This window comes from Mustela lutreola, chromosome 4, assembly GCF_030435805.1.
Source record: "Mustela lutreola isolate mMusLut2 chromosome 4, mMusLut2.pri, whole genome shotgun sequence".
In the NCBI taxonomy this organism is placed as follows: domain Eukaryota; kingdom Metazoa; phylum Chordata; class Mammalia; order Carnivora; family Mustelidae; genus Mustela; species Mustela lutreola.
In genome coordinates, this window is record NC_081293.1 from 59072354 (window position 1) to 59098515 (window position 26162).

Below are 26162 nucleotides of genomic sequence, written 5' to 3' on the forward strand. Positions count from 1 at the left end.
TTTTGATTTTAAATTTCACATATAAGTGAAATAACATGGTATTTGTCTTTTTCTGACTGACTTATTACTCTTAGTGTAATACATTCCAGCTCCGTCTCTGTTGTTAAAGTATAACCTATTTGTATTTTAACTTTTCTCCATGCCACAGAATCTAAGACTCTTTGACTTAGGAACCTTAAAAGTGCTAATTGAAGATAGCAATGATAGAAAGTCTTTATTTTAAACATTAAGAATAAATCCATTTTATTTTTATAGTGTTAAAAAGAAACATGTCTGCAAGGCAGTTAATAGTAAAAGTGAAAACCATAAGCAGAACAGTGGAAATCTATTTGATCTATATTTCACATGTGTGGGCCATAGAAAACCTTTGTTAGATGTTCTATAATAAACCTTATAAGGCTCACTTTTGGCTGAAATTTGACATAGAGAGTATACTTAAACTATGAAAACCCGACTCAGGAAATAAAAAGAATATGAATTCTTCTTAACAAAGTGGAGAAATGGCAAGAAAAATTTTAATGAGAACAGTGTTCTAATACTCTATCTCACAAAGCATGGAAGAGATAGAAAAGTTGTTAGAGAATAGGGGTTCTATTTAAAAGATGGAAACTAATTTGGACTATGTGTAATAATGCTATGTCATTAGTTGTTAGACTCTGGTAGTGGCTTCTAATATGATAAAGATCTTTGCCATAAGAAGTCAAGGTGTAATTGACAGCATAAAATACCACATTCTACTTTCTCACAGATATTCTTATATTAGTATTCACAGCGGTTTTTCTTTATTGGTAGGCAGGCTCCTGAAGCTGGCTGCTGGGTCAAACAACACAAAATTAAAGAGATTTTTTAGAATGAGCTATATCTCTTTCTGAAATATGTTAACAACTTCTGACAATGACTCACTAAGGGGATTTTGGAAAATGAAATGTCAGTAAAGACATAATACACACCTTAACCATTAATTGAAATTAGAGGACTTGTGAATTTGGGCCTAGCTATCTATATATTTTTTTCTATATCAACTTTTCTGAAGACTACTCTTTTCAAGGACTCAGTACTATGTAACAACGATCTCTACAACTTTTCTGATAACTATAGTAAATCCTCCTTAAATTAGTAGATTTATATCATGTATCATATATTCATTCATTTTCTTATCAGGTCAATCATTTTTTAAACAATTATTCAAATAAAACAATACTGAACCTCTATTATGCCCAAGCACTGTGGGAAATTTAGCAGTAATTCAGTAAATAAAATAATTTCTGTTCTATACCCCCTGTGATTTTACATTCAAGTATTTTTATTGCTAATAATAAAGAAAATGTATAAGTGTCAGTTATATGACTGCCTTGCATGCTTTCTGTACATTTATTTTATTTAATTCACCTAACCCCTAAAGAAGGTATTGCCATCTCCATCCTATAGATGAGGAATCTGAAGCTTGCCATTCATAACTGGCATGTGGTCACTTTGTTAATTAGTCTTGGAACAAAGATTTGAAGACTGTCTATCTAATTCTACTATTTCATGACTTTTAATGGCAAAATAACACAACTGTGATTTTAAGTGCAGTGTTATTGATATAAAATGTCCTGAACAAGCTGAGAAAATAAATCCAGTTTCAAAAGCACAGACATTATTTTTTTTAAGCTTTTCTTTTTATTTGAAAGAGCAAGAGAGAGAGAGAATGAGTGGGGGAGGGGACAGAAGGAGAGGAAGAAGCAGGCTCCCTAGTGAGCAGGGAACCCAGCCCAAGATCCTGAGATCAGGACCTGAGGCGAAGGCAGACGCTTAACCCACTGAACCACCTAGGCACCCCAAGCACAGATATTATTTGTTTATATGCCAATACCACAACTGACTGATTTAGTCAATTTTGACTGTGATTAGGCAGACTTCTTATTTCTTTGTTTTAAACCATTAATCCTCAAAACTATAATTTATGCAAACAGAAAAACAAAGAATGCATATACACACACACAGAGAGACAAAACCTATGAAACTGACAGGTTTTCTATTACATTGTTCTGTCAAAGATGTTATAAAAATAGAAAATATTGTGCCATTAAGTAAAGCATCATTTTATAAAAGAAACAACAAAAATTTTAACATAAAAATATGAAAAAACTCTCAGATTAAAGGACAGATCTTATGGTTAAATAACTCAATTATCTGTATTTTTGCATTTTACCTCATGACTCCTGAGATGAGTATTTAGAAACCATTAATGTATACAATATTTTGAATCCTGCCCTGAACCTAAGTAAAACCTTCAATTTTGAATATATTCCCTTCATTTAATAGTAATCAAATCCTGATTTATAGGAATAGTCACTGACCTAGGAGCTGGCAAGATCTGAAACCCATTAGAATAGGGGTCACAGCAAGTTTAGTTTAATGCTGAATCACTGAAATTAATAAACTCTATCTTTTCAGTTTCTCCCTATTAAGAACAGAGTCGGTTCCAGAGTTTGCTGGGCTTCAGTGGAGGACAAGAAACTCTAGCTGGAAGAGAGGGGAAATAGGAGCACAGATCGAGGCATGTTATCATAATAGAAAATAGCTTGAGGTGGAAATAGTGCCAGAGTCGATGGGAAATAGAGTCTGAGGTTTCTCTTGACTCTTCAGAGTCTTGTAAAGTTACATATGGGTCATGGGGATGGATCTTTGCATCTGTACTTGGACGTATTATGACTGATTTTCCATGGCAAGATCTTTAAGAGATGCCCATGGTTTACATCCGTCCCTGAGATTTAAGATTGGTTAGTAACATGCCCAGGAAGATAATTTGAATTTTATTGTGGTGCAAACCCATGAATATTTCTTTCATGTTTGGTGTGTGCCCATTGAAACCCTGCAGTCTGGCATAACATCTCTGGTCTGAGGACACATGTGACCGAAGGCAGTGTCCTGTTCTCAGTATTTGATTATGTATGTTCTAGACTGTACATCCACAGAGAACTCCATCACCACATGCTCTTAGAGCTGGGGTCCAGGGGTGCAGGGAGAGTGCAGGGGACTCTGGAGATCACTTAGTGCAATCTCCATTTACAGATGCAGAGACTACGGTCAAGAGAAGTGCTTCAACTTAGTTAGGGTCACCTAGAGAGTTTATTTCAGATCTCACATTTTCTGATCAACAGATTAGATTTCATTCTCATACCAAGTTTATGTTGTACCTTCTTTAGGGAATAACGACAATAATCTGTGAATGAAAACACCAATTGAATAGAATAACAGCTAATAGAGTGAACATTAATTACTTTTATTAAAATATAAATACTAATTTTATTAATAAAGCCGAATATTAGTTTCAATCAATAAAAGTGTAGTTAGCCACTTTTCCATTATTTATTTTGTCTACAATTGTTAGTGGAGTGCTGAATACTGTGGTAGGCACTAAGATTACAGAGTGAAGACTGGACAATTTAAAAGATGAGGCAGAGTATAAATAAAGGGTGACAGAATATTTTGCAAGGGTTATAACTGAAACATGCAGGGAAAACTGTGGAAACATAATCGAGAGGGTTTTTAATTTTTGTGTTTTTTTTTTTTAATTGGGGATAGAAAAGAAGATATAGAAGATGAGGTGCTTAAATTAAGTTTTGCATTACGAAGTAAGAATTCTGAACAGAAGAGATCAGAACATTCCAGGATAAAGGTTTACTATTTGAAAAACAAAAAACAAAAACCAAAAGAACCCCCCAAAACCCATAGGGGCAACAGCCAGCTAGTTTGAGAAATGCAAGGGTTAATAACGATGGTAACACTATCTATAAGTAGAGTAATAACTGCTAGCATTTCTTGAGCCCTTCTTATTTGCCAGAACTTGCATATCCTACATCTTTAATTCCTTATAATAACCCTATAATATAATCGCTCCGTTATCTCCATTTTTATAGGTAAAGAAGCTAAGAGCTAGAGAGGTTAAAGAATTTGGCTGAGGGCATATAGCTGTCAAATAGTAAAGCACAGATTCAAACACAATTTTAACTGTCGTCACAAACTTCTGTGTTATTCTGCTCATTACTTTTAAGAAACAAATTTATGTAATTTACAGAAAACATTAATTTGGGTTTAAGTTACAGCTCATTCAAGTCGTTACAGTATGGTGGTTAAAGCCTCAGATTAGACTCAGCTCAAATTGATCCTACCACTTACCGCATTTCCTCCTGGGTAAGATATTTAAATTTACTGAACTTCAGTGTCTTCACATGCAAATGTGTGAGCAGTTACTGCGAATGGCATTTGAGACAATAAATGTAAAAGTACTTTGCTGTGGTTGATATTTGACAATGTGGATTCCCTCTCACAGCCTCTCAGTCCCACCCCAGCAGGAGTTTGCCTGGGGCGACATCTTACTTCTTCAGGAAAACAGAAGTTCAAGACACTTGGGGTCTTTATCCTACTTCCCTGATAAAGTTATTTTTTAAAACCTCATTTCAAGTCTCAAAGCTAATTTTTATTTGTTTTAGTTTTATTTTAATAGCACAGACTTTGTTTCAGAAATGTGTTTTAGTGTACCCTGTCAGGATGTTTTCCTGACATGCCATTCAGGAAGATGGCATTTTAGGATAGATTTCATTTTTTTATGCTTGTCTGTTTGTATGTCTTTCATGCCTGAAAAATGTGGACTAGAATCTGTGCTTCTGCTAAGTGTTAAGCATAAAATATTTTTAAAGCTATTTCTGCAGAGAAGAACTAATTTAAGGGCATCATATTTCATCTTTACCATGCAATGAAGATTTTCTGTTTAAAGGGAAATGTGTCATTTTAAAAGGTTGAATATGATGGTACACATTTAAAAAAAAAAAAAAAAATAACAAAACAACAACAAAAACATTTTTCTTGCAGTTTAAATTCCATATGGGCTCCTCTCTGCACTGATGACATTTTTATTTGATTATGAATTAGACAAATTTTCATTTGCTTTAAACTTTATCCCTTAGTATTTGAAGCTTCATAATTCTTTTGAGGTCAACATCATGACCTTCCTGGTTCAAATGTCTCCTTTTATTTGTACCATTACAGATTCATATTATGCATATGTTTCCAGCACATTTTTAACAGTTTATGCAAAAACTTGTATAATACAAGTAATATATTGTCCTATAATTCTTATTTTTAGAGATCATGGCCCTTCTAAGAATTTTAAAGTTAGAAAGGAATAAAGGGGGTCACCTGGTTGATTCAGTGGGTTAAGCCTCTGCCTTTGGCTCAGGTCATGATCTCAGGGTTCTGGGATCAAGCCCCACAACGGGCTCTCTGCTCAGCAGGGAGTCTGCTTCCTCCTCTCTCTCTGCCTGCCTCTCTACCTACTTGTGATCTCTATCTGTCAAATAAATAAATAAAATCTAAAAAAAAAAAAAAAAAAGAAAGGAATAAAGGAACAATTTGGGGCAAATCTTTATTTTATGGATATGGAAAGTAAGGTCCAGAGATACTACAAAATTTGCCAAATAGTACTTTTATCCAGTCTTTTTTTTTTTTCTCTCTTTATTCAACAAATAACTTTTGAGCTTCTACTATGTGCAAAGCACTGTAAGGAATGCCATGAGGGACAAATTGTGTGTATGGGAAGTTTCTGTCCCTCAAGGAGCATACAGTATACTGAGAGAGATCCATGCAGGTAAACAGTCATCTATAGGGCAAACACTTATGAAGTGAGCTCTTCACAAGCTCTTCAGCAATTCCAAAACTGGTATCATCATCCTTGTATTGACCCAGTTTTCCCTTTAAAATGACCAGTTCAACAGCATTATCTAACTAGTCATCCCTGCTGGAAACCTACACCCAGCCTACGTTGATCCTCTTTTCTTTACCCACCCTGAGCATCTGCCAGTCATCAACCTCTCCTGTATACTGGGAGTCCTTAAATCTGTTGATTTTCTTCATCCTGACTGCCAATGCATTAATTTTAGCACCTTTTGCCTTTTTGTACACTCTCGCTGCAACTGTCTAACTCCTCTGCCTGTCTCTGTTCTTAGTATCCTTAAATACATTATGCAACTCCAGGCAGGTTGACATATTTGAATAGTGGTCATTTGAATAATGGCTTCACTTCTGAGATACCAGTGGTCTATAGGATCAGCCTCACTTTTTAATGTGGCAGCAACCTCCAGGAGCTGGCTTTTCCCCCACTCCATGCTTTTTATACTAGTTACCAAATATTCTTGAAAGACTTTTGCCTTTCTGTGCAATTTATCTCCGCCCCCTTAGAGTGACCTTCTCTTTTATCGTCACCTGGCTGACTCCCACATGTCTTTTACTATTCAGTTGTTACCTTCTCAGGAATCTTTTCCTCATCCTTAATGAGAGTGTAGCTCCCATTGACCCCTGGGTTATCCAGGATACCTCTATTAAATACTGTGTTTATGTTTGTTTCTAACATGCGATGTGTGCTTCTCAAAGGCAGGTATTAGGTCTAATGTATCATCAGTCCTTAGTATAGTGCCTGGCATTTGATAGATAATAAAGATGTATTGAACAGATGGATTATTTATTGAATAAAGTATTATAAAAGAAACATAAACAGTATAAAAAAGTATTGTGGAATTTGAGTATTTAATTTCAGCTGAGATGCTCAAAAAAAGCTTCATCTAAAATTTAGTGATTTAGTTGAGTCCTGAAAGAAGTTCATAATCAGAAAACAAGGTCAAAAGTGCCAAATGAGATTTTTCATATGGGCAAAGTTCCTGAGTTTTGATTGTATTGCATAGAAAACAAAGGGTTCATTATGGTATCTCATTAATAATTGATGGGTAATTATGGGAGTAGGTCATGTGGAGCCTTGAATGCCATGATCAAGAATTTTTTATTACTTCTATCAACAATGGGAATACACTGAAGGGATTTAGAACAAGAAGGAACATAATTAGACATTAAGTTGCTTTTTTATTGTTTATTTTATTTTATTTTATTTTGGGGGGGGGCTTTAAAATTTTTTTTTTATTTTTTCAGTGTCCCAAGAGTCATTGTTTATGTACCACACCCAGTGCTCCATGCAATACGTGCCCTCCTCAATACCCACTACCAGGCTCACTTAACCCCATACCTCCCTCCCCTCCAAAACCCTCAGTTTGTTTCTCAGAGTCCATAGTCTTTCATGCTTTATCTTCCCCTCTGAGCATAACAAATAGCATGGAGGACAAGGGGAGATGGAGAGAAGGGAGTTGAGGGAAATTGGAAGGGGAGGTGAACCATGAGAGACTATGGACTCTGAAAAACAATCTGAGGGTTTTTTTAAAATTTTTTAAAGATTTTATTTATTTGAGAGGGGGAGGTAGAAATCATGCCGCTGGCGGGGGGAGGAGAGTAGTAGGGAAGGGCAGAGGGAAGGAGAGGAAAAAGAAGAGGAAGAAGCAGACTCCTTGCTGAGCAGGAAGATGGAGGAGGGTCTTGATCCCAGGACCCTGAGATCATGACCTGGGTGAACGGCAGACACATAATGGACTGAGCCACCCCGGCACCCCAGACCTTAAATTTCTTTATTAGAGTAAATAACTTGAGGGTTGGGCTTTTTTTGTTTGTTTCTTGCTCACTCTTTTATTCTTAAATCAAATGTGATTTGTGTAAAAGTAGGAACTCTGTTTATTCAACTATATAATGAGATGTGTTTTAGAATAGTACTGTCTGATATATCTTTCTGCAATGAGGGAAATGTTTTGTATCTATGCTATCCATTTTAGTAACCACTAGACACATGCAGCTATTGCTCACTTTAAGGGAGTGAAGAATTGAATTTTTAATGTTATTTAATTTTAATTAATTTATATTTAAATTTAAAGAGCCACATGTGACTCGTGGCTATTATGTTGGACAACACAGTGTAGAAAGTTTTCCCTAGCAGGGTCCCAACAGAAAACAGATGGAACACTCAAATTAGGATAATTCAAGGAAATTTATTTATAGAGAGACTTTTTCCAAATGTGTAGGCAGCTTTAAGGGAACCACAAGAGAGCATCCAATTAACTGCAGCGTGACATGGGAGCAATGGTGAGACAGAACTGATGGAAAGACTCATAGTTAGGATTATAAGCCTGGATCACATTGGAATAATATTTAAAATATGCAATAGTAGTTTTAATGAAATATCACTGAATGAAATCCATGTTCAGAACTGTGCTTTTCAACAGAGCCTTTCCTGACAGGTTTTTTTTTTTTTTTTTTTTTTTTTTCTGATGAGGAATGTGATTGCTTTCTCTACACAGTGCTGATCTGTGCTGTGTATTCTCAGCATTTTTCCCCCTGGTACTCTGCTGTAAGCGCTGCCTTTTCCATTCGCAAGGCTGTGCTGACTTAATGGCAGTTCCTGTCAAGGCTCCTTTAAGAAGCATCCTCTCTTCTGAGCACCTAGAATGCAGGCCGGCTCTGTTATCTGTGGTTATGTTTTAATATCCTGCCCTTTCCATCCCTTACTTCAGCATAGTTCACCTTCCGTCCTAGCTCATTGCTTGATGATTTGTTAAGGCTTTGAGAACAGAAGGAATGAGGGCTTTTAAGCAGGATGGGGCTATTTCTCCTTGCTTTATTTATTTTTATGCCATGCAAAAGGAATAAAGAGGCACAAAATGGCTTGACTGAGTCAAATAAATCTGGGTAGATAGAGCAAGGACCCAATAAGAAGCTGGAGGTAAAAGAAAAAAAGTGGGGGTGGGGAGATACAAGGAAAGAAGAAGGGAAAACTTAATACTCCCTGTAGTGATAGGGACTATTTATTGTTACTTAGAGAACAAAATGTTTTTCACCCAATGAAACATTTTAAACTAACATTAAGCTCTGGATAGAAATTTAAAAAATCATCTTTATAGTTCTTATTTAATTCCATGAGGCTGTCACCTCCTGCCATCCTTTATTAAAGTATTATATGCTACTGCTGTTTGTTCTGAGAAGGTTGACATCTTTCAGTTATTCTGATGAATCTTATCATGGAGGCTAATGAGTTTTTATGGTCAACACAACAGGAATCTCCTGTATTATTTCTGATATCCTGTGTGAGGGGCAGTGAGGGGGGAGGTATCTCTTCAGTCTGTCCCACTCCTGACCTCTTTTACTATCTCTGGCTTCATGATGTTGAAAAAGACAACCAAGAGCTACACTGCATGAAACTGTAGAATATGGGCTTGGTCCTTTAGGTAAAATTAGAAACTGTTTTATAGCCCATTGTGTATCTGCTCATGCCATTGCCTTCCATGGCTCTGCATTAACTTTTCATAATTTTCTACTGCTAGCATGGGTAATGCTGGGTAGGAGCTGAAAAGGTAGCCACAACTTTCATCTGGGTAATTGATACCAATTGCTTTTATTGCTCTGACATCTAGAATTTTAGTTGTCTCCAGCAATCAGAAAACAAAGAGAAATAAAAGGTATCCAAATTGGGAATGAAGAAGCCAAAGTCTCTATTTCTTCCTCTCTCTTCTCTCCACTTCTTTCACTAGATACAATCTCCATCATATACATATTGCACACTCATTGTCAAAAAGAAAAAGTGGTAAGAGACTTAGTAGTCCTTTACTGTTTCCCCTAAGAGGCATCTGGAAATGCATGAAGCCAATATCATTGGAATTTAGTAGACAGGGGCCCATGGATGCCAAACATCTTGCAGTGTATAAGGTGGTTTCAAATGACAGTGATTTTTCTCCATCTTAATTATCAGTAACACTGTTGCTGAGGAAATCTAGGTGTAACTAAAGTTTGGGTGGGTAACAGAGACCTCAGCTAACAGAGGATTTTAGCTGTGCCTTGATGGACAAAATCTTCTCAAGAATCTAGTATGACACCTTCCTGTCATTTGGTGAGATCCTAATAAAACTATGTTCTGTTCTGAATTAAGTTGTTCACTTTTAAACTCGTCAACACCTTTCAATACGTCCTCTGCGAGTTACTTTCAGGAACAGAAAAAAGCTATACTTGTCAATATCAAGATTCTAACAGTATTGTAAGAGTGGTGAACTTGCATAGAGACAAACATTGGGAAATTTGCAAAATGCTATTGGAACAAGGAGGTGAGAGTTTGTTCCTGAGGAGAGTTGGTGAGAGAACTCTGTGGAAACCATTGAGGAACAGGTAGGATTTTAACAGCTGATTTTGTAGACACTTGCTGAAGTCAAGAGTATATTATGTATAAGAACTTGGGAGAAGAGGTAGACATGTGTAGGAATATTATTACTGGAAGGGTAGCACTTGAGAAAATGTAACAGAAAATGGGACTAAACAGAGGCTGGGACAGAGTATATAGATGTTCTTGAACTTCTTGTAAAGAAGTGTCTCCCCTTGAAGGTATGGATTTATCTGTGAATGTAGTCATTGGACGTAGAGTATGACACACAGCCTAATGGTCCACCCTTTACCTTCATTTCCTTCTTCATGGAGTCTGTGCTATAAACTTCCTCAGTTATCAGCTGCTTAAACTTACCTTCCTGATTTTCAAGGTCTCCTCGCAAGAGCCCTTTTCAGTTTATTAATTTAAATGGTAGCAATTTTCTTAGAGGTGAATCACATAATGATTTTTTTTCAATCTTTTTTATACAAGATAGGACTGAGAAAAGTATGATTAGATTCAATTCAGTTGTCTCCCACAAAAGTAATATGTAGAAAATACCAACCAAGGTGACTCCCTGTGTGCTTAATAGCCAAAGATTTAGGTTAAGGGTATAACAGAGAACTGTTCTGCTTAAAGAAATGAAAAGGTGTTGCACAAATTATCTTAAAGAGCCAAAAACAGCGTCCAGTTCCTACTTGAAACAATTTGTTCTTGGAATATTGTCAGCTAAAATTGTGGTCAACTTTTGCAAATTGTATGAATTTGCACTGCATATTTTATTTGGTGTTTAGCAAAAACTCCAATATGGCTCTGCATAACTTACACAATACACCATGAAAATGACTTCAGAAACTCCCACAGAAGTTGACAAATTGGGCATCTAATGCTTTTAAGCTAATTGCGTGCTTTGAGGTTAGAGTCAACTTGTTAAGAATGAAGATCAGAGTTTCTTGGAGAGAATGCTCTACCGACTGCCACACTGAATACAACCCAGCCCCATATCAGAAATGTTACAGAAGCTTAAAGGAGGAACTAATGTGAGCTTTAATCACCATTCTACTTAGTCTTAAATGAAGTGCTCATGAATCATATGCAATATCATAGCAGTTTTGAAACCTATTCTTGAATTTTCAAGCTGTTATTTTCAGGAAATTTAGAAAGAAAATTGCTAAGTGATAAAGAGTAATCTGATACCATTGCTTATGCCATTTCCCCCCCCCTCTCTTTCAGACTGGAAAAAAGGAAAGGAGTAATACCCTGAATATTGCAATAGACAACATGTGTAAGAAGACAAGAGACCTTCGCAGACAGGTGAGAAAGACAGAGACGTGGAAAAGGAAACACCATACTAAATGAACTTTATCCACTGCTAGAATATTTGTTTTTGTCCTTCTTCAATTAATTTAGAACACAAAACAACAAGAGTAAATATGTAACTTCTATATTTACATACCACAACCATTTTTCTGGCCAACATAACGTTAATAATAATATAATAATGAAAGAACATGTGACTTAATATCAGGCAGAGTTACATTCAAATGCTGGTCCTGCCCTCATCAGCTGTGTGATCTCAGGGACAAATTTAATCTTTTTGAGCCTCTCTGAACCTATAAAATGGAATTCATAATACATAATTGGACTGGGAGGATTAAATGAAATGCCATCAGTGCCTGCTCCCTAGTGACTTTTTTAAGGAATGTTGTTAAATTGAATCTGTTACATTAGAAACTAGTTTATCATCCATATGCTTATAGCAAACCGCTAGTAATTAGAGAGGTACAAATTTGCCCTTTCAGTTATTTTCAGAATGCTTCAAAAATTAGTTGCTGTTTAAGCTCTAAGGCTACTCTGTAACCTTAGGTCATTGGGAATATAGGATTAGGAGGGATTTCATTAGATAACTTAGAAGTCCAGTATTATGCCTCAAGTTAATTTTTTCCCCCCAAAATATGAAGACTTAGCTATTTTCAAAGACCTTTGCTTTCCATTATTTTCTACTATATAGTATCCAGAGTACTTTTTCATGTACAATTTCAACTTGGTCACCATTAATTCATAAAAGAGAAGCAAAAGCTTTTCAACCATAAGCTTTTAATGCGATATATTATTGTAGTTTAATGGGAAGATTTAGTAAAATGGCCTGAGTAATCTTTTAATTCAGGAGTAGAGTTGGAAATTGAATAAATATGGATCCCTCAGCCAGTTAATATTAGCTGTAAAAAAAAATTTTTTTTGAGGGCTGTGGAAATTCCAATTGCTCAACTTTATGACCTTAATGTGATTTCTATTTCTACTGTCGGCACTTAGAATCATGGAATGTAAGAGTTGCAAAGTACTTAGCTCAAGACTTTTCTTATAATACAGTCGAGAAAGCATGTCTGTGATCAGGTGACCTGCCTAAGAAGGAAGGGGCATTGAACCTACAACAGATCATAACCTACACTAAACTCAGGAACTTTTACCCACAAAAGCCCCTCTCCCTCTTAATTGCAGGACTTCTGTTCTCAATCTCCTTGAGGATTTCTACTCCATCTTCTCTCTTGGGACTTGGGAAAAGCTGTTCTATGAGCTCTCAACAATTATGTCTTTCATTCCTGCCTCATCTCTCTCTATTGCCTTCAACAAAATGTTAATCTACATTTATATATCCAAAGCTTTTGGAATCATTACGTACAAAAAAAAAAAAAAAAAGTCAAGATAAATCAATCCTTTATATGTAGGGTTACTAGATTTAACAAATAAAAGCACAAGATATTCAGTTAACTTTGAGTTTCAGATTAAGAACAAACATGTTTAATTATGTCCTAAATATTGCATGGGACATAATTATATTTTAAAAAATAGTGTGTTTATATAAAATTTAGATTTGACCAGGCATCTTGTATTTTTTCTTGCAATTCTACATGTGTTCCCCCCCCCCCACTAACATCATCAGTGAGATATAGAAAGAACGTGGGAGATTACTAATACTTTGCTTTATAGCAAAGGGATGTTTCCAACTTGTAAAAAACTGTTGTGTTCCAGAAGTAGGAAAATCCTCTGTGGTTTCTATAGGTCAACGTATTCATTGTTTTGATTAAGTACTGCTGCTAAACAATTACAAGCAGTAATTGTTTAGCAGCAATTTTATTAGGTTTCATGATTCCATGGGTTGGTTGGGGGGTTAGCAGGGCCATATTTGTACTTTTCACTTGTGGTCTCCCGTCTAGTGGCAGTCAAATGGGAACTGTGTCTGGGTTTGGGGCTGGATATTTGAGGCCTCGGTGCTTCTTCCTTTTCTCCATGTGGTGTCTAAACTCCCAGGACCCCTTCTTGTGACTTTTTCTCCCGCAGAGTAGCCTGGATTTCTTGCGTGATAGATCAGGGCTCCAAGAAAGGAGAGATGGAAGCTGCCACACCTTCTTAATGCTTAAGCTCCAAAGTAACCAGAATGCTATTTCTTCCCCGTTTCAGAGATAAGAATAGTCATGAATACTGTCCCAAGTCAAGAGGACCAACAGAAGTGATATGTATGTACCTGGTGGTGTAGGATTGTTAGAGAACTTGTTCTCTGGAGACATCTGTGGTCTTCAATGTCAGTGAGGTAGTTGCTATGGTTTGTTTTCAGTATCCTTACCTCGTCCTCCCTAGGACTTCATTTTCTATCCTGATGTTTATACTTTTGTGATAATAAAAACTAGTTTAACAGCAGCATGAGTCATCTCCACCTCTTCGTATTCTTGCAAAGTTTATCAAGCAGTTTGTTTTAAGCATCTTATATATACTCTTTTGCACAGGAAGAAGAAAGTCCCTACCCTTAAAATATTTTACTTTGAAGTATTTAATGTTTGTATATTGTTACAGATCTGTTTTTGTTTGCATGCTTGTTCTTAGTAAACAATAACCAGAACACATCTTCTTGCCCATTTATCTAATCTCCTTGCTTACCCATATTGGGTTTCTCCATCAGCAACACAGAAACATTTTGGCTTTGGTTCAGAGAATCATTGGATTTCCATGAGATATTTCTATGACACAGATTGCTTAGATAGATCTATGGGGGGCAAATTATACTTTTTGGGTCAGTAAAAGGAAATTACCTAGAAGGTGACTTAACATTTATTTCTATGAACCTTATTGCTTTGTGACTTTCTTGCCTGTTACCATAAAAAACAAAGACAAAGGTCTTTGGTTCTTTGTGATTTAGCCATGACTTTAATCGACATTATTCATAATGTTCCTTTTCTTCCACTCTCTCAGTTCCTCCTCCTCACCATACCGCACATTAACCTGTTCTCTGACTAAACAGTCTACTTACTGTTCACCAAATTGTCCATCAATGCCCACCCCCTCAAACACATGTGCCTTTGTATATACGGTTTCTTTAACTTGGTGCTTTTCCTACTCCTCTTGATTCCCCTGCCGAGCCCCTCATCAACCTTAGGAAGCTCAAGACTAATACCAATGTTACTTTGCCCATGAAACCTTCCAGCTCCTTTATCAGCAGCTGGAATCAGTGTTTTTTCTTTCTGGGGCACTTATAGCACGTGTAGTTCTTTTATAGTAGTGTTCATATTCTGCATGTGTTTCTCTTTTTTAATGGATTTTTAAAATGGATTTTTATCTTCCCACTGGATTTCACATCCTTAAAATGTTAGATATAACAACATCTTTCACTTAGTCGTGCTTTGAAAGGCTCTCTACCAACTCCTTATGTTAGTCTTCACATGATTGATTTTTATTTCTGAAATGAGAAATAATGCCATAGTATTTTTATCTCAGTTTCTAAGGTGAGTCAATTTACTGAGCATCACTTAACTAACTGGTAGAGATGAAGTTTGAACCCAAGTCCACCGAACACAGCCCAAATTTGTAACCACCATGTGAGGGATAATGGTTTATTCACCTTCAGAACTCCCAGTGCCTAATAAACTGTTTTACCATCTTAATTTTTTTTTCTTCGTTACCACTTATTTTACAAGTTTTTTTTAATTAAAAATTTTTCTTCCTCTAGTCTCCTTCCTCATCATTTATTTGAGAACTGTGTACCTATTACAGTTCTTAATAAGGGAGGAAGATTTTTTTTAAAGATTTTATTTATTTATTTGACAGAGAGAGAGAGAGAGAGTGAGATAGGGAACACAAGCAGGAGGAGTCCAGAGGGAGGAGGCCTCTTGCTGAGCAGGGAGCCCATGTGAGGCTGCTTAATCCCAGAACCCTGGGATCATGACCTGAGCTGAAGGCAGATGCTTAACGACTGAGCCACCCAGGTGCCCCAGGGAGGAAGATTTTTAAACCTCATTTCTTTGTTTAAAAAATTAAAGCAATTGAATATATTCCATTTCTACACTATTAAGCAGAATGAAACATGCGTTTGATTTTACTAAAGGCAGGTTAAAGTTTTTATTTGTGTTTATTGAGAAAAAAACTGCCTATTTTATAAATGCCTAAGTAAGGACTTGAGATATGTCAAATTAAATAGATTCTGATAAAACACAAACAAAACAGAAACTTCACTAATTTTTTAGTTGCTGAGTTGTTGAAATGCTATAGGGCATCTCTTCCCCATTTTGGTAGTATCAGTGCCACACTTAGAAAAAAATATGTATGTCCTTATATCTTCTCTTCATCATCCTCATAATGAAATAATATTAATGATCCAAAAGATACAAGTATCATTCAGTAGACACAATAGATATACATTGAATTAATTATTAGATGATTTAGTTGCTATTAGTCAATTGCATTTTGGCAGTCACATTTTGCTATTAAAATTAATATAGCATTAATATCCACATGTATAATTTTTTCTGGTTACCTGAGGACAATTCTTTTCTGAGACACTTGCTTTTCTTTCCATTCCTCTTCTCCTCACAATTTCATTCCTTTTATTCTCTTATTTAGTGGTGGTGGGGCAGTGCTGTCTTACAGTTTTCACATACAGCTTTCACTTTTGGGTTTCAATTGTAGAGAAATATATTATTTTATTTGAGATCCCAAACCACTTACATCAGTGGGAAACAGAAAAATTGATGTCTCAAAGCCTTTTATTAAACCATAGTGAGAAAAGATGGAAAACCCCTCCGTCTGATTTTGCGCCTGACATCTTTCATGCCTGGCCACAAACAGGTATTTGTTGAAAATACATACCTCTAGCTCCTATTGGCCTCCCACTAACTTCAGATTTTAGTGCTGCAGCTTTTAAGGTTGTCCTATTTTTACAATGGCATGTTGGATTCTTTTTTAAAGTTTTTTTGTATGTCACTCAAGTGAAAGGAATGAGTTGTTCAATTGGGTGGGAAAATAATAGGGAAATTAATAACGTAGAGACTTCTAACATATCATACACAGATATAGATGAGTATACAATTTAAATGAAAAAAAAAATCCCATATGTCAGAATATTCCAGAATATGTAAGGAAAATTACTTAACATTTGAGGTGTTCCATATCTTGTCCCTATTTGCATTTCTAGCCTTCTCTCATAATAGTTCCTCTTTCACAGCGCAGTACCCGAGGATGACAATCAAATTCAGTAGTGTGCAAAGCCGAAGTGGTAAAGTATGGTCATCAATGGGTAGTTTATGTAAGACATCAGAGTCTGTTACTTGGTTCATGATAACATTATCAGCAGACACATGTATCTATTTTATATTAGATTCCCTTGAACCAGGTCCTAAGACTAGAGCCTTAGCGCAGGTTTTTTTATTCAGGAGGCAAATCCAAGAAGCATGTGTAAGAGAACATGAGTGTAAGAGAATAGGCACGGAAGGAGGAAAGAATATGCTATTTGAGGTTCCTACTGTAGGCACCAGAATCTTAAGGACCTGTAGGAAGGGAAAGAATGTCTTCCAGAATTATCTAACCAATGAATAGAGACCAGGAATTTTATCTGGTGGTTCCTGTCTGTCTCCACTGATTGATAGTTGTTCCAGTGGTGTTCCCTCTTCAGAACTTCCAGGCTGTCTGTGCTTGGGCGGAGACTCACAGAGACTTTAAACAGACCCTAAAAAAGAAAAACAAAGAGGAACATGGAATGTATTCGAGGTGGGGTGTCTTGAAAGGAAAAGGAACTGTTCCTTTACAGCAACAGCTGAAATCAGGGACTGGTCCAGTGGTGGAGACATCATCTTTTAAACTTTTTGTCTTATTTTGTTCTTTTTGCCTGAAATGCTTTCCATTACATCTATTGTACCTAAGAAATCCTGTTTCAATCCTTACTCTATCACTGTTCTAGTCACACTAAATTCTTGCCATGTCTTGAGGATCCCTCTATTTATTTATTTATTTGTTTGTTTGTTTAATTTCTTATGATAGTGTTCATTCTAGAATGCTATGCTTTCCACCTCCCAACCCCTACTCTTAACAGCTAATTCAACTTTTAAAATGGAATACCTAGGGGCGCCTGGGTGGCTCAGTGGGTTAAGCCGCTGCCTTCGGCTCAGGTCATGATCTCAGGGTCCTGGGATCGAGTCCCACATCGGGCTCTCTGCTCAGCGGGGAGCCTGCTTCTCTCTCTATCTCTGCCTGCCTCTCCGACTACTTGTGATTTCTCTCTGTCAAATAAATAAATAAAATCTAAAAAAAAAAAAAAAAAATGGAATACCTATATCTCATCTTTACCGAAGGCTTTTAACGATAACAGTGCAAGTTGTTTCTTATTTATGCTTCTTGTAAGATACTCATCAAACTTTTTTTTGCAACTCTCACTCCCTAATATTACCTTGTCTTTGTTATCCTGACATTCCCAGTTTGCCTAGGGTGGTGCCTTGTCCTTAGAAAGCTCAAAGTGCATTTGTTAAATTGAGCTGATATACCCCTATAGGAAAGAAGATTCATTTTGCTTATAATATTTGAATTATAGTATGTCAGGTAATTTCTGTTCATTTTCCAACAGGATTTTGCAAGCATTGGCATAGAAATTATTTGTAAGCTTATTTTACAGTCCTTATGTCTTTTCCTACTGAACATAATATCACATGTCCATGGTACACCTTTTCTTATTTTGTTTTGTACTTAGCAACATGTCTTAGAATAAAGTTTAAAAAAATGTGTTTCTAACGTGGTTTAATTAAAAAAATTAATTTAGCCAAAGCATTTATTTATTTATTTGTTAACAATAGTAAATCAGCTATAGCTCAAGTCTCACCTTTACAACATATTTCAGCACTTCTGTATGGAAGGAAAGATTGAATGAATAGCAGGGAAAACATTAAAAGCCTGGATGGGGGCAACGAATAGGGGAGTAAATACCATTACAGAGAGGAAGTGCATAGACCACAGCACTGTAAGATTGCTTGAAGTATTATAGAAATAGGAGTTTATTTTCACTGTTTCTACCTCTACTCATCTCCCATTCATTCTTCAAACCATTGCAATAGGACTTCTGCTTCCGTTTTTCTACTCAGACTGCTCTCGCTAAGTTAATCAATGACCTCTTAGTGGTCAAATCCATTAGATAAGTCTTAGTTCACTTTATTTAACTTACCTTTAAAATTAGACTCTGAAACTCATTATCTTTTTGAAATTTCTTTGCTGTCAGTTTCCTGATTTTTTCCCTTATTGTGACATTTAATGACTCTCACTTCTCTATTAGATTATAAGGGATCATGCATTTCCATCTTGCTCTATTTCATAATAGCTTGCTCTTGGTAGAAAGGTAATGAAATGATGTTTAGAAATAATTGTTGAATTGAAAATGGAATCAAATACACAGAAAAGAAGATTCAGTAAGTCCATAATGCGGATACAATAATTGCATATGGTAGAATAAATTCATTTGGAGACAGTATTGACATAGATTTATTTGAAAGTTTCTCTTTTAGTTGTTGGTCATTTGCTCTCTTTGTTTTTGGCCATCATCTGAGTCTCTTTTTAGATCCCTCTCTTCCATCTGCACAATTCCCATATATGGTAATATTTCCTAAGATTTTATTTTTGGACATCTCCTCACTGTGCATGATCCTATCTGCCTCCTTGGCTTGAATTACTTCCCATATGTATGTTGGCTATTAATTGCATATCTTTAGTGCACATCTCCCCTCGCATTTATATCCTGGTTATAAATGAAAGAAAAAAGGACAGGGCTCCTGGGTGGCTCAGTTGGTTGGATGACTGCCTTTAGCTCAGGTCATGATCCTGGAGTCCCGGGATTGAGTTCCACATTGGGCTCCCAGCTCCATGGGAAGTCTCCTTCTCCCTCTGAACTCCTCGCTCATGTTCTCTCTCACTGTCTTTCTCTCAAATAAATAAATAAAATCTTAAAAAAAAAAAAAAAAAGGACAAAAGGGAGGGATGATAATTGAAAACTATTCCCCCTTTGAGATTCCTTCTACTTTTACCTATCTGGAAGTAACATAACTTGTAGTTCTCAATTCAAGTCCAAACTTGTGATTCGTTGCCTGACTTCTCTGGTTCACTCTCTATGGATATCAAACACATTGTTCATTCCCTCCAGTTCTTCCCCTTGCCTTGTAACTCCTTAGCACTCTGCACTCTGTTCTAGTAAGTGCTCAGACAATGTTAATTAGTTGCTATTAGTGATTTGCCTTTCTGCTTGCTAAGCAGATTCTTTCCTTAGGGATCTCCTATAGCCTTTGTGAAATTGTTAGAAGCCAGAAAATTTCACAATTCTTTTGCCTAAGATGATGTTTAGGCAGAGGTATTTTTTTCTCCCTGAAATCTATAATTATTATGGATTTATATCCTGTAAATATTATAGGAAGATAGTGTTTTTTTTTTTTTTTTTTAATGCAGCTACCATAGCATTCTCATGTAATTCAAAACTAGGGTAACTGTCTATTGGTTTTAAAAAATACTCTAAAACATAATTTTCACAGAAAGCAAATTATAAATTTCTTTTCTGATAGTTACTCATCTCCTTGTTTTATCTTATGGAGGTTATTAAATTAAATAAAGAGGTTCACCTAAAAATTAGGGAGTCATGCATAATCACTGACACTGTTGGGTGAAACTTTTCAAGATACTGTGATCCTTTAGGACTCAATATTATAGAAATACAATGCATTAATTTTCCAATGCAGTTTTAAATTTCAGTAAATATCTACTGAATAGAGTAATTGCCTGATTGTCATTTATGAGCTCACACATAATCTAATTTAAAAGAACTAATTGTAGTAGAATGTTATACTTGTTTAATAATTTAAGGTGTAAGGGCAAGAACAATTAATGCAGATGAAGAAAATTGGACATCAAACTCATTTATTATTCTCCTTGCTCTATTAATCTGTTATCAACTGGCATAATCGGTGATCTAACTTGGTTTAATTACCATGAAGACTACAATTTAGCTAATCAAAATTTATCATCAGTTCCTCCAATAAAGTAGAAAACATTTCATAATTTTGTAATTATGAAAATACATGATGTACAATGTTGTTTATAGACATGCATAAACATTACAGTAGTACAATTTTTTTGAGGGAAAATGGAGTATTATCACTTATAATCTGATATCTCTGGGCTAAGTATAATTTAAGAAAAAAATAGTGTATTTTGAGAGCAAGAGGGCTATTGCCCAATGATTTTTTTCCCTTGGATATTTTGTTTGTTTTAACTTTGTAAGTGACATTCATATACCATCTTAAATATTATTAGTTTAGAGATTGTATAAAAATATGTAAGATTAATTTTGTAACTATTGAGATTATAAAAATAGGAAATATCATGAACCATTTCCTGAAAAAAAAGTGAATTTTTTATTTCTCCTCAGCTCCGTAAGGCTATTATAGATCATGTGTCAGACTCCTTTTTGGATACAACAGTCCCGCTTTTGGTTCTCATTGAAGCTGCCAAGAATGGCCGAGAAAAGGAAATAAAAGAATATGCTTCAATATTTCGTGAACACACCAACAGGCTTATAGAGGTAAGCATGCTAGAACTGTAACTACTCCAAATCCAGGAGAATAAAGTTCTCATTACCCTTTCCCAGCTGAACTCTACTCAGATGAAAACTTTTGGCCACTTATTAAATGAAGAAAAGTTCAGTATTTTTTATGTATATATGTTAAAAAGTATACACACACACACATACATACACACAGACTGGTTAAATGCAGATTCTTTGTTTTATCGTTACACATCTTTTCTTGTTCTAAGATGAAAGTATTAAATATTTACCTCATGTCATTTTATTATTTGTCTGCCATCTTTTCATGGCTTATTACTTCTTCACCCTTTCAAATCATACTCAACTATGTAACATGACTATAGAAAAAGAATGTCGAATATACAGGGGTAGAAATATCTAGAATAAATAAGTGGGGATAGTGGATTGGTCCATGTCCCATTAGAGGCAAAAGGAGATGATAAAACTATAATTTCTTCAGCTTGGAAGCTGAAAGCATGGAAATGGTCCATAATTTGGGGGCAAGATGGCATATTGCTGAAAGAGCCATAAAATGCTAGACAATTCCTAGGAAACAGATACTAGAACCTATTGTATTATGGGGATCTGTAAGGCAGCCACAGTATAAGAGAGTCTGAATGGAAGGATTTCTAACACCAGTAAGGTAGCAGTACTCACAAGGCCAGGAACCAGTAGCAGAAAAGGGAAAATGTGCTTGACCAGATTCATATACCAGAGCTGATAACACTGTTAGGACTCATCAGTATGACTGCACTGTTGTTTATGAATTAAATGTTCTGACTGCCATACCTTCATATACTGGCTGTGAACTTTGCGGTGAATATGTTTGGAGGTCCAAATTGCTTGCAAAAACTTGTGAGTCAGAGATAGATATCACATGAGTTAGAATCAACAGCATTTTATAGAACATCCATCAAAATAGAGGACTTTCCCAATGTCTTTAATGTAGATCTGCTGGGAAGGAAGTTTCCAATGTAGCTAGCATTTGCACTATAAACTCTCTGTTTCCTAGTCCTCACATCAAGAAAATGAAAAGAGTTGAAAAATAGATAATTACTAAGATCATTTCACCCCTAAAACTGACCTACCTACATCTCTGAAATCTACTTTGAGCTTCCCAAGAACTCTGTGAGACAGGGTAACTCTTATAATTCCCGTTGACCTTAGCTGGAAATAAAGGTACAAAACCAGACCAGACCAATTATTGCCAGAGCTGATTTCCAGGCTTACAATTTTTAACTAATTCATTCAATCATTTATTATATTTCTCATCTTATTTATTCCCTCTTATATTTATTCCTCAAATATATATTCAATCTTCCCCCCAGGAAAATGTTTAAGCAAGAAGCAAAGCAGAAGGAACAGATCATTAAAGGCACCTAGCTAAGTGTGGTCCCTGACAATCATGATCATTTTCTCTAAAAATGTGTTCTCTAAGCTGAAGGCACACCAAATTAGGAAAACAACTTTTTGGTGAAATATTCTGAAAATAAAAGTTGATTTCTGCTAAGAAACTTATATCCTTATTCCTATTTCTTAGTTTAGTGTTGCTATGAAACATAAAACTCCTAAGGTGCTTGGTAAAGAAGAGCTTCTTGATCACAGTTTTTTGGGGAAAAATTGCATCTATTTCTTCTCTTGGAGATTTTATAGTTCCGAGAAATCCATAGATAAGATGATCTATTTAAGTCAGAAATTCCCCAAATCAGTTTACCTAAGGAATTCTTCCTTCCATGAGACTTATTAGAGCAGTTCCTTGAAGGAATGCGTGAGAATGCTTCCTCAATTTATTGTGAAATGATGGTTTATTATTATGAAAACAGAGCTCTAAGTTTAAAAATTTAAGAATCTTGAAAATTCCATATTTTATGTGAACATTGAAAGAATCAAAGATTGTGTAATTTTGAGCTCTTGGGGGACTGAGAATGAGGTTTACTTAACATTGAAAGTCCGCTTAACACAAATAATGAGATTATCCTAGCTTTGGAGTAACAGTTCTCCCTCTGCTACTACTTAACAAAGTGGCCTGTGTCATTTTCAGTTCCAGTTAGTGTATGACTACATACCATACCATCTCCAAACTAAGTGGCTTAAAACAATAATTTATTATTCTTTAACTGATCTGCAGGTTGTCTGGGCAGATGGGCAACTCTCACTTGGGTTCTTCCTGGGATTATTGTCAAATATTGGCTGGGTATGGAGCCCTCAAAAGGTTTGACTGGGCTCAAAATACAGGATGTCACATTCACATGACTAAAAGTGCCTGAGAACTATCACCTGGGAGCTTAGCCATGGCTCCTCACTGGAGGACCAATACATGGCCTTTCTATGTGGCTTCAGCTTTTTGCAGAATAGTTGCTGATTCTGAGATGAGAGGTCCCAAAAGCAAGTGAGAGATAAGAACTAGGTACTGAAAGCCACTTAAGATCTTGGCCCAGCAGTGATCAGAATACCACTTCCACTATATACTGTTGGTCCAAAGCAACCGTGGAGCCTGCCCAAACAGGAGGGGAGGTAAAGAGGTGTGAGACTTCACCTTTCAATGGAAAGAATAGCAAAGTATGTGGCCACCTTTATTCTTCTATACTTCTCTTCTCAGGACTTCATTTGCTTTTTATAAAGTAAAGGTTAACAAGGTAATGTCTAAGGTCATAGATGGTTTCTAAAATTCTATGATATAACAAATATTTTTTACAATTGAAGGTCTTGTAATTTTCTTTTTCTGTTTTTTAAAGATTTTATTTATTATTTATTTGAGAGAAAGAAAGGGCGGGGGTGGGGGGGGGGGGTTCGGGGCAGAAGCAGACTGCCCGCTGAGCAGGGAGCCCACTGCAGGATTCTGATCTTACAATCCTGAGATCATGACCTGAGCTGAAATCAAGAGTCAAACGCTTAGCCAACTCAGCCACCGAGGTGCCCCAAGACTCATTTTCTTTTTCTTTTCTTTTTTTTTTTTTAAGATTTTATTTATTTATTTGACAGAGAGAAATCACAAGTAGATGGAGAGGCAGGCAGAGAGAGAGAGAGAAGCAGGCTCCCTGCTGAGCAGAGAGCCCGATGCGGGACTCGATCCCAAGACCCTGAGATCATGACCTGAGCCGAAGGCAGCGGCTTAACCCACTGAGCCACCCAGGCGCCCCTCCAAGACTCATTTTCTAACAGTTCTAGACTTTGGAGAAAATGAAAGTGGTTTTTAAGTATTCTGCTTGCCCACTAGGTTGTTTATATATATCAAGGAAAAAAAAAAAAGAACACTACTTTTATCTCCCAGGAAAAGTTCTCTTTGAAAGGAGCTGTCTAACTAAGGCAACAGAGAAAATCATCATTAATTTACTACAAATGTTGAGCCAGAAGTGTCTATGACAGAGTCCCAGGAAATAGGAGAACTTAAATGGCACAGTTTCAGAAGACATTGTGAGTTTACTTTGTATCGATGTTTACCAATCCTCCACCTTTGTTTTCTCTACTCCTCCTCCACCCAGACTACTTAGACCCATCTTCTTCCCAAGCTGGGTACTTTGACAGAGCAGGACAGAAGAGAGTCTTAGATTCTAAATGACTTTAAGGAAAAGTTATTTTCAAAATGTCTGGGTTTTCATAAGTGACTCTTAATCTCACAAAACAAACTGAGGGTTGCTGGGGGGAGGGGTGTTGGGAGAAGGGGGGTGGGGTTATGGACATTGGGGAGGGTATGTGCTTTGGTGAGTGCTGTGAAGTATGTAAACCTGGCGATTCACAGACCTGTACCCCTGGGGATAAAAATATATGTTTATAAAAAATAAAAAATTACATCAAGACAGCATGGTACTGGCACAAAAACAGACACATAGATCAATGGAACAGAATAGAGAGCCCAGAAATAGACCCTCAAATCTATGGTCAACTAATCTTCGACAAAGCAGGAAAGAATGTCCAATGGAAAAAAGACAGCCTTTTCAATAAATGGTGCTGGGAAAATTGGACAGCCACATCCAGAAAAATGAAATTGGACCATTCCCTTACACCACACACAAAAATAGACTCAAAATGGATGAAGGACCTCAATGTGAGAAAGGAATCCATCAAAATCCTTGAGGAGAACACGGGCAGCAACCTCTTCGACCTCTGCCGCAGCAACATCTTCCTAGGAACAACGCAAAAGGCAAGGGAAGCAAGGGAAAAAATGAACTACTGGGATTTCATCAAGATCAAAAGCTTTTGCACAGCAAAGGAAACAGTTAACAAAATCAAAAGACAACTGACAGAATGGGAGAAGATATTTGCAAACGACATATCAGATAAAGGACTAGTGTCCAGAATCTATAAAGAACTTAGCAAACTCAACACCCAAAGAACAAATAATCCAATCAAGAAATGGGCAGAGGACATGAACAGACATTTCTGCAAAGAAGACATCCAGATGGCGAATAGACACATGAAAAAGTGCTCCATATCACTCGGCATCAGGGAAATACAAATCAAAACCACAATGAGATATCACCTCACACCAGTCAGAATGGCTAAAATCAACAAGTCAGGAAATGACAGATGCTGGCGAGGATGCGGAGAAAGGGGAACCCTCCTACACTGTTGGTGGGAATGCAAGCTGGTGCAGCCACTCTGGAAAACAGCATGGAGGTTCCTCAAAATGTTGAAAATAGAACTGCCCTATGACCCAGCAATTGCACTATTGGGTATTTACCCTAAAGATACAAACGTAGTGATCCAAAGGGGCACATGCACCCGAATGTTTATAGCAGCAATGTCCACAATAGCCAAACTCTGGAAAGAACCTAGATGTCCATCAACAGATGAATGGATCAAGAAGATGTGGTATATATACACAATGGAATACTATGCAGCCATCAAAAGAAATGAAATCTTGCCATTTGCAACAACATGGATGGAACTAGAGCGTATCATGCTTAGCGAAATAAGTCAAGCAGAGAAAGACAACTATCATATGATCTCCCTGATATGAGGAAGTGGTGATACAACATGGAGGCTTAAGTGGGTAGAAGAAGAATAAATGAAACAAGATGGGATTGGGAGGGAGACAAACCATAAGTGACTCTTAATCTCACAAAACAAACTGAGGGTTGCCGGGGGGAGGGGGTTTGGGAGAAGGGGGTGGGATTATGGACATTGGGGAGGGTATGTGATTTGGTGAGTGCTGTGAAGTGTGTAAACCTGGTGATTCACAGACCTGTACCCCTGGGGATAAAAATATATGTTTATAAAAAATAAAAAATTAAAAAAAAAAAAAAG

At 36.5% G+C, this 26162-nt stretch overlaps 1 protein-coding gene across 2 annotated transcripts in view; it reads left to right on the forward strand.

Moving 5' to 3' along the window:
• CTNNA3 (catenin alpha 3) overlaps positions 1-26162 on the forward strand; it is a 1866967-nt gene that overhangs the window by 992459 nt on the left and 848346 nt on the right. For both annotated transcript variants that reach the window (XM_059170124.1, XM_059170125.1), the window contains exons 8-9: positions 11276-11356; positions 20760-20912. In XM_059170124.1, the coding sequence (XP_059026107.1) occupies positions 11276-11356; positions 20760-20912 (234 nt within the window). The remainder of the gene's footprint in view (positions 1-11275; positions 11357-20759; positions 20913-26162) is intronic.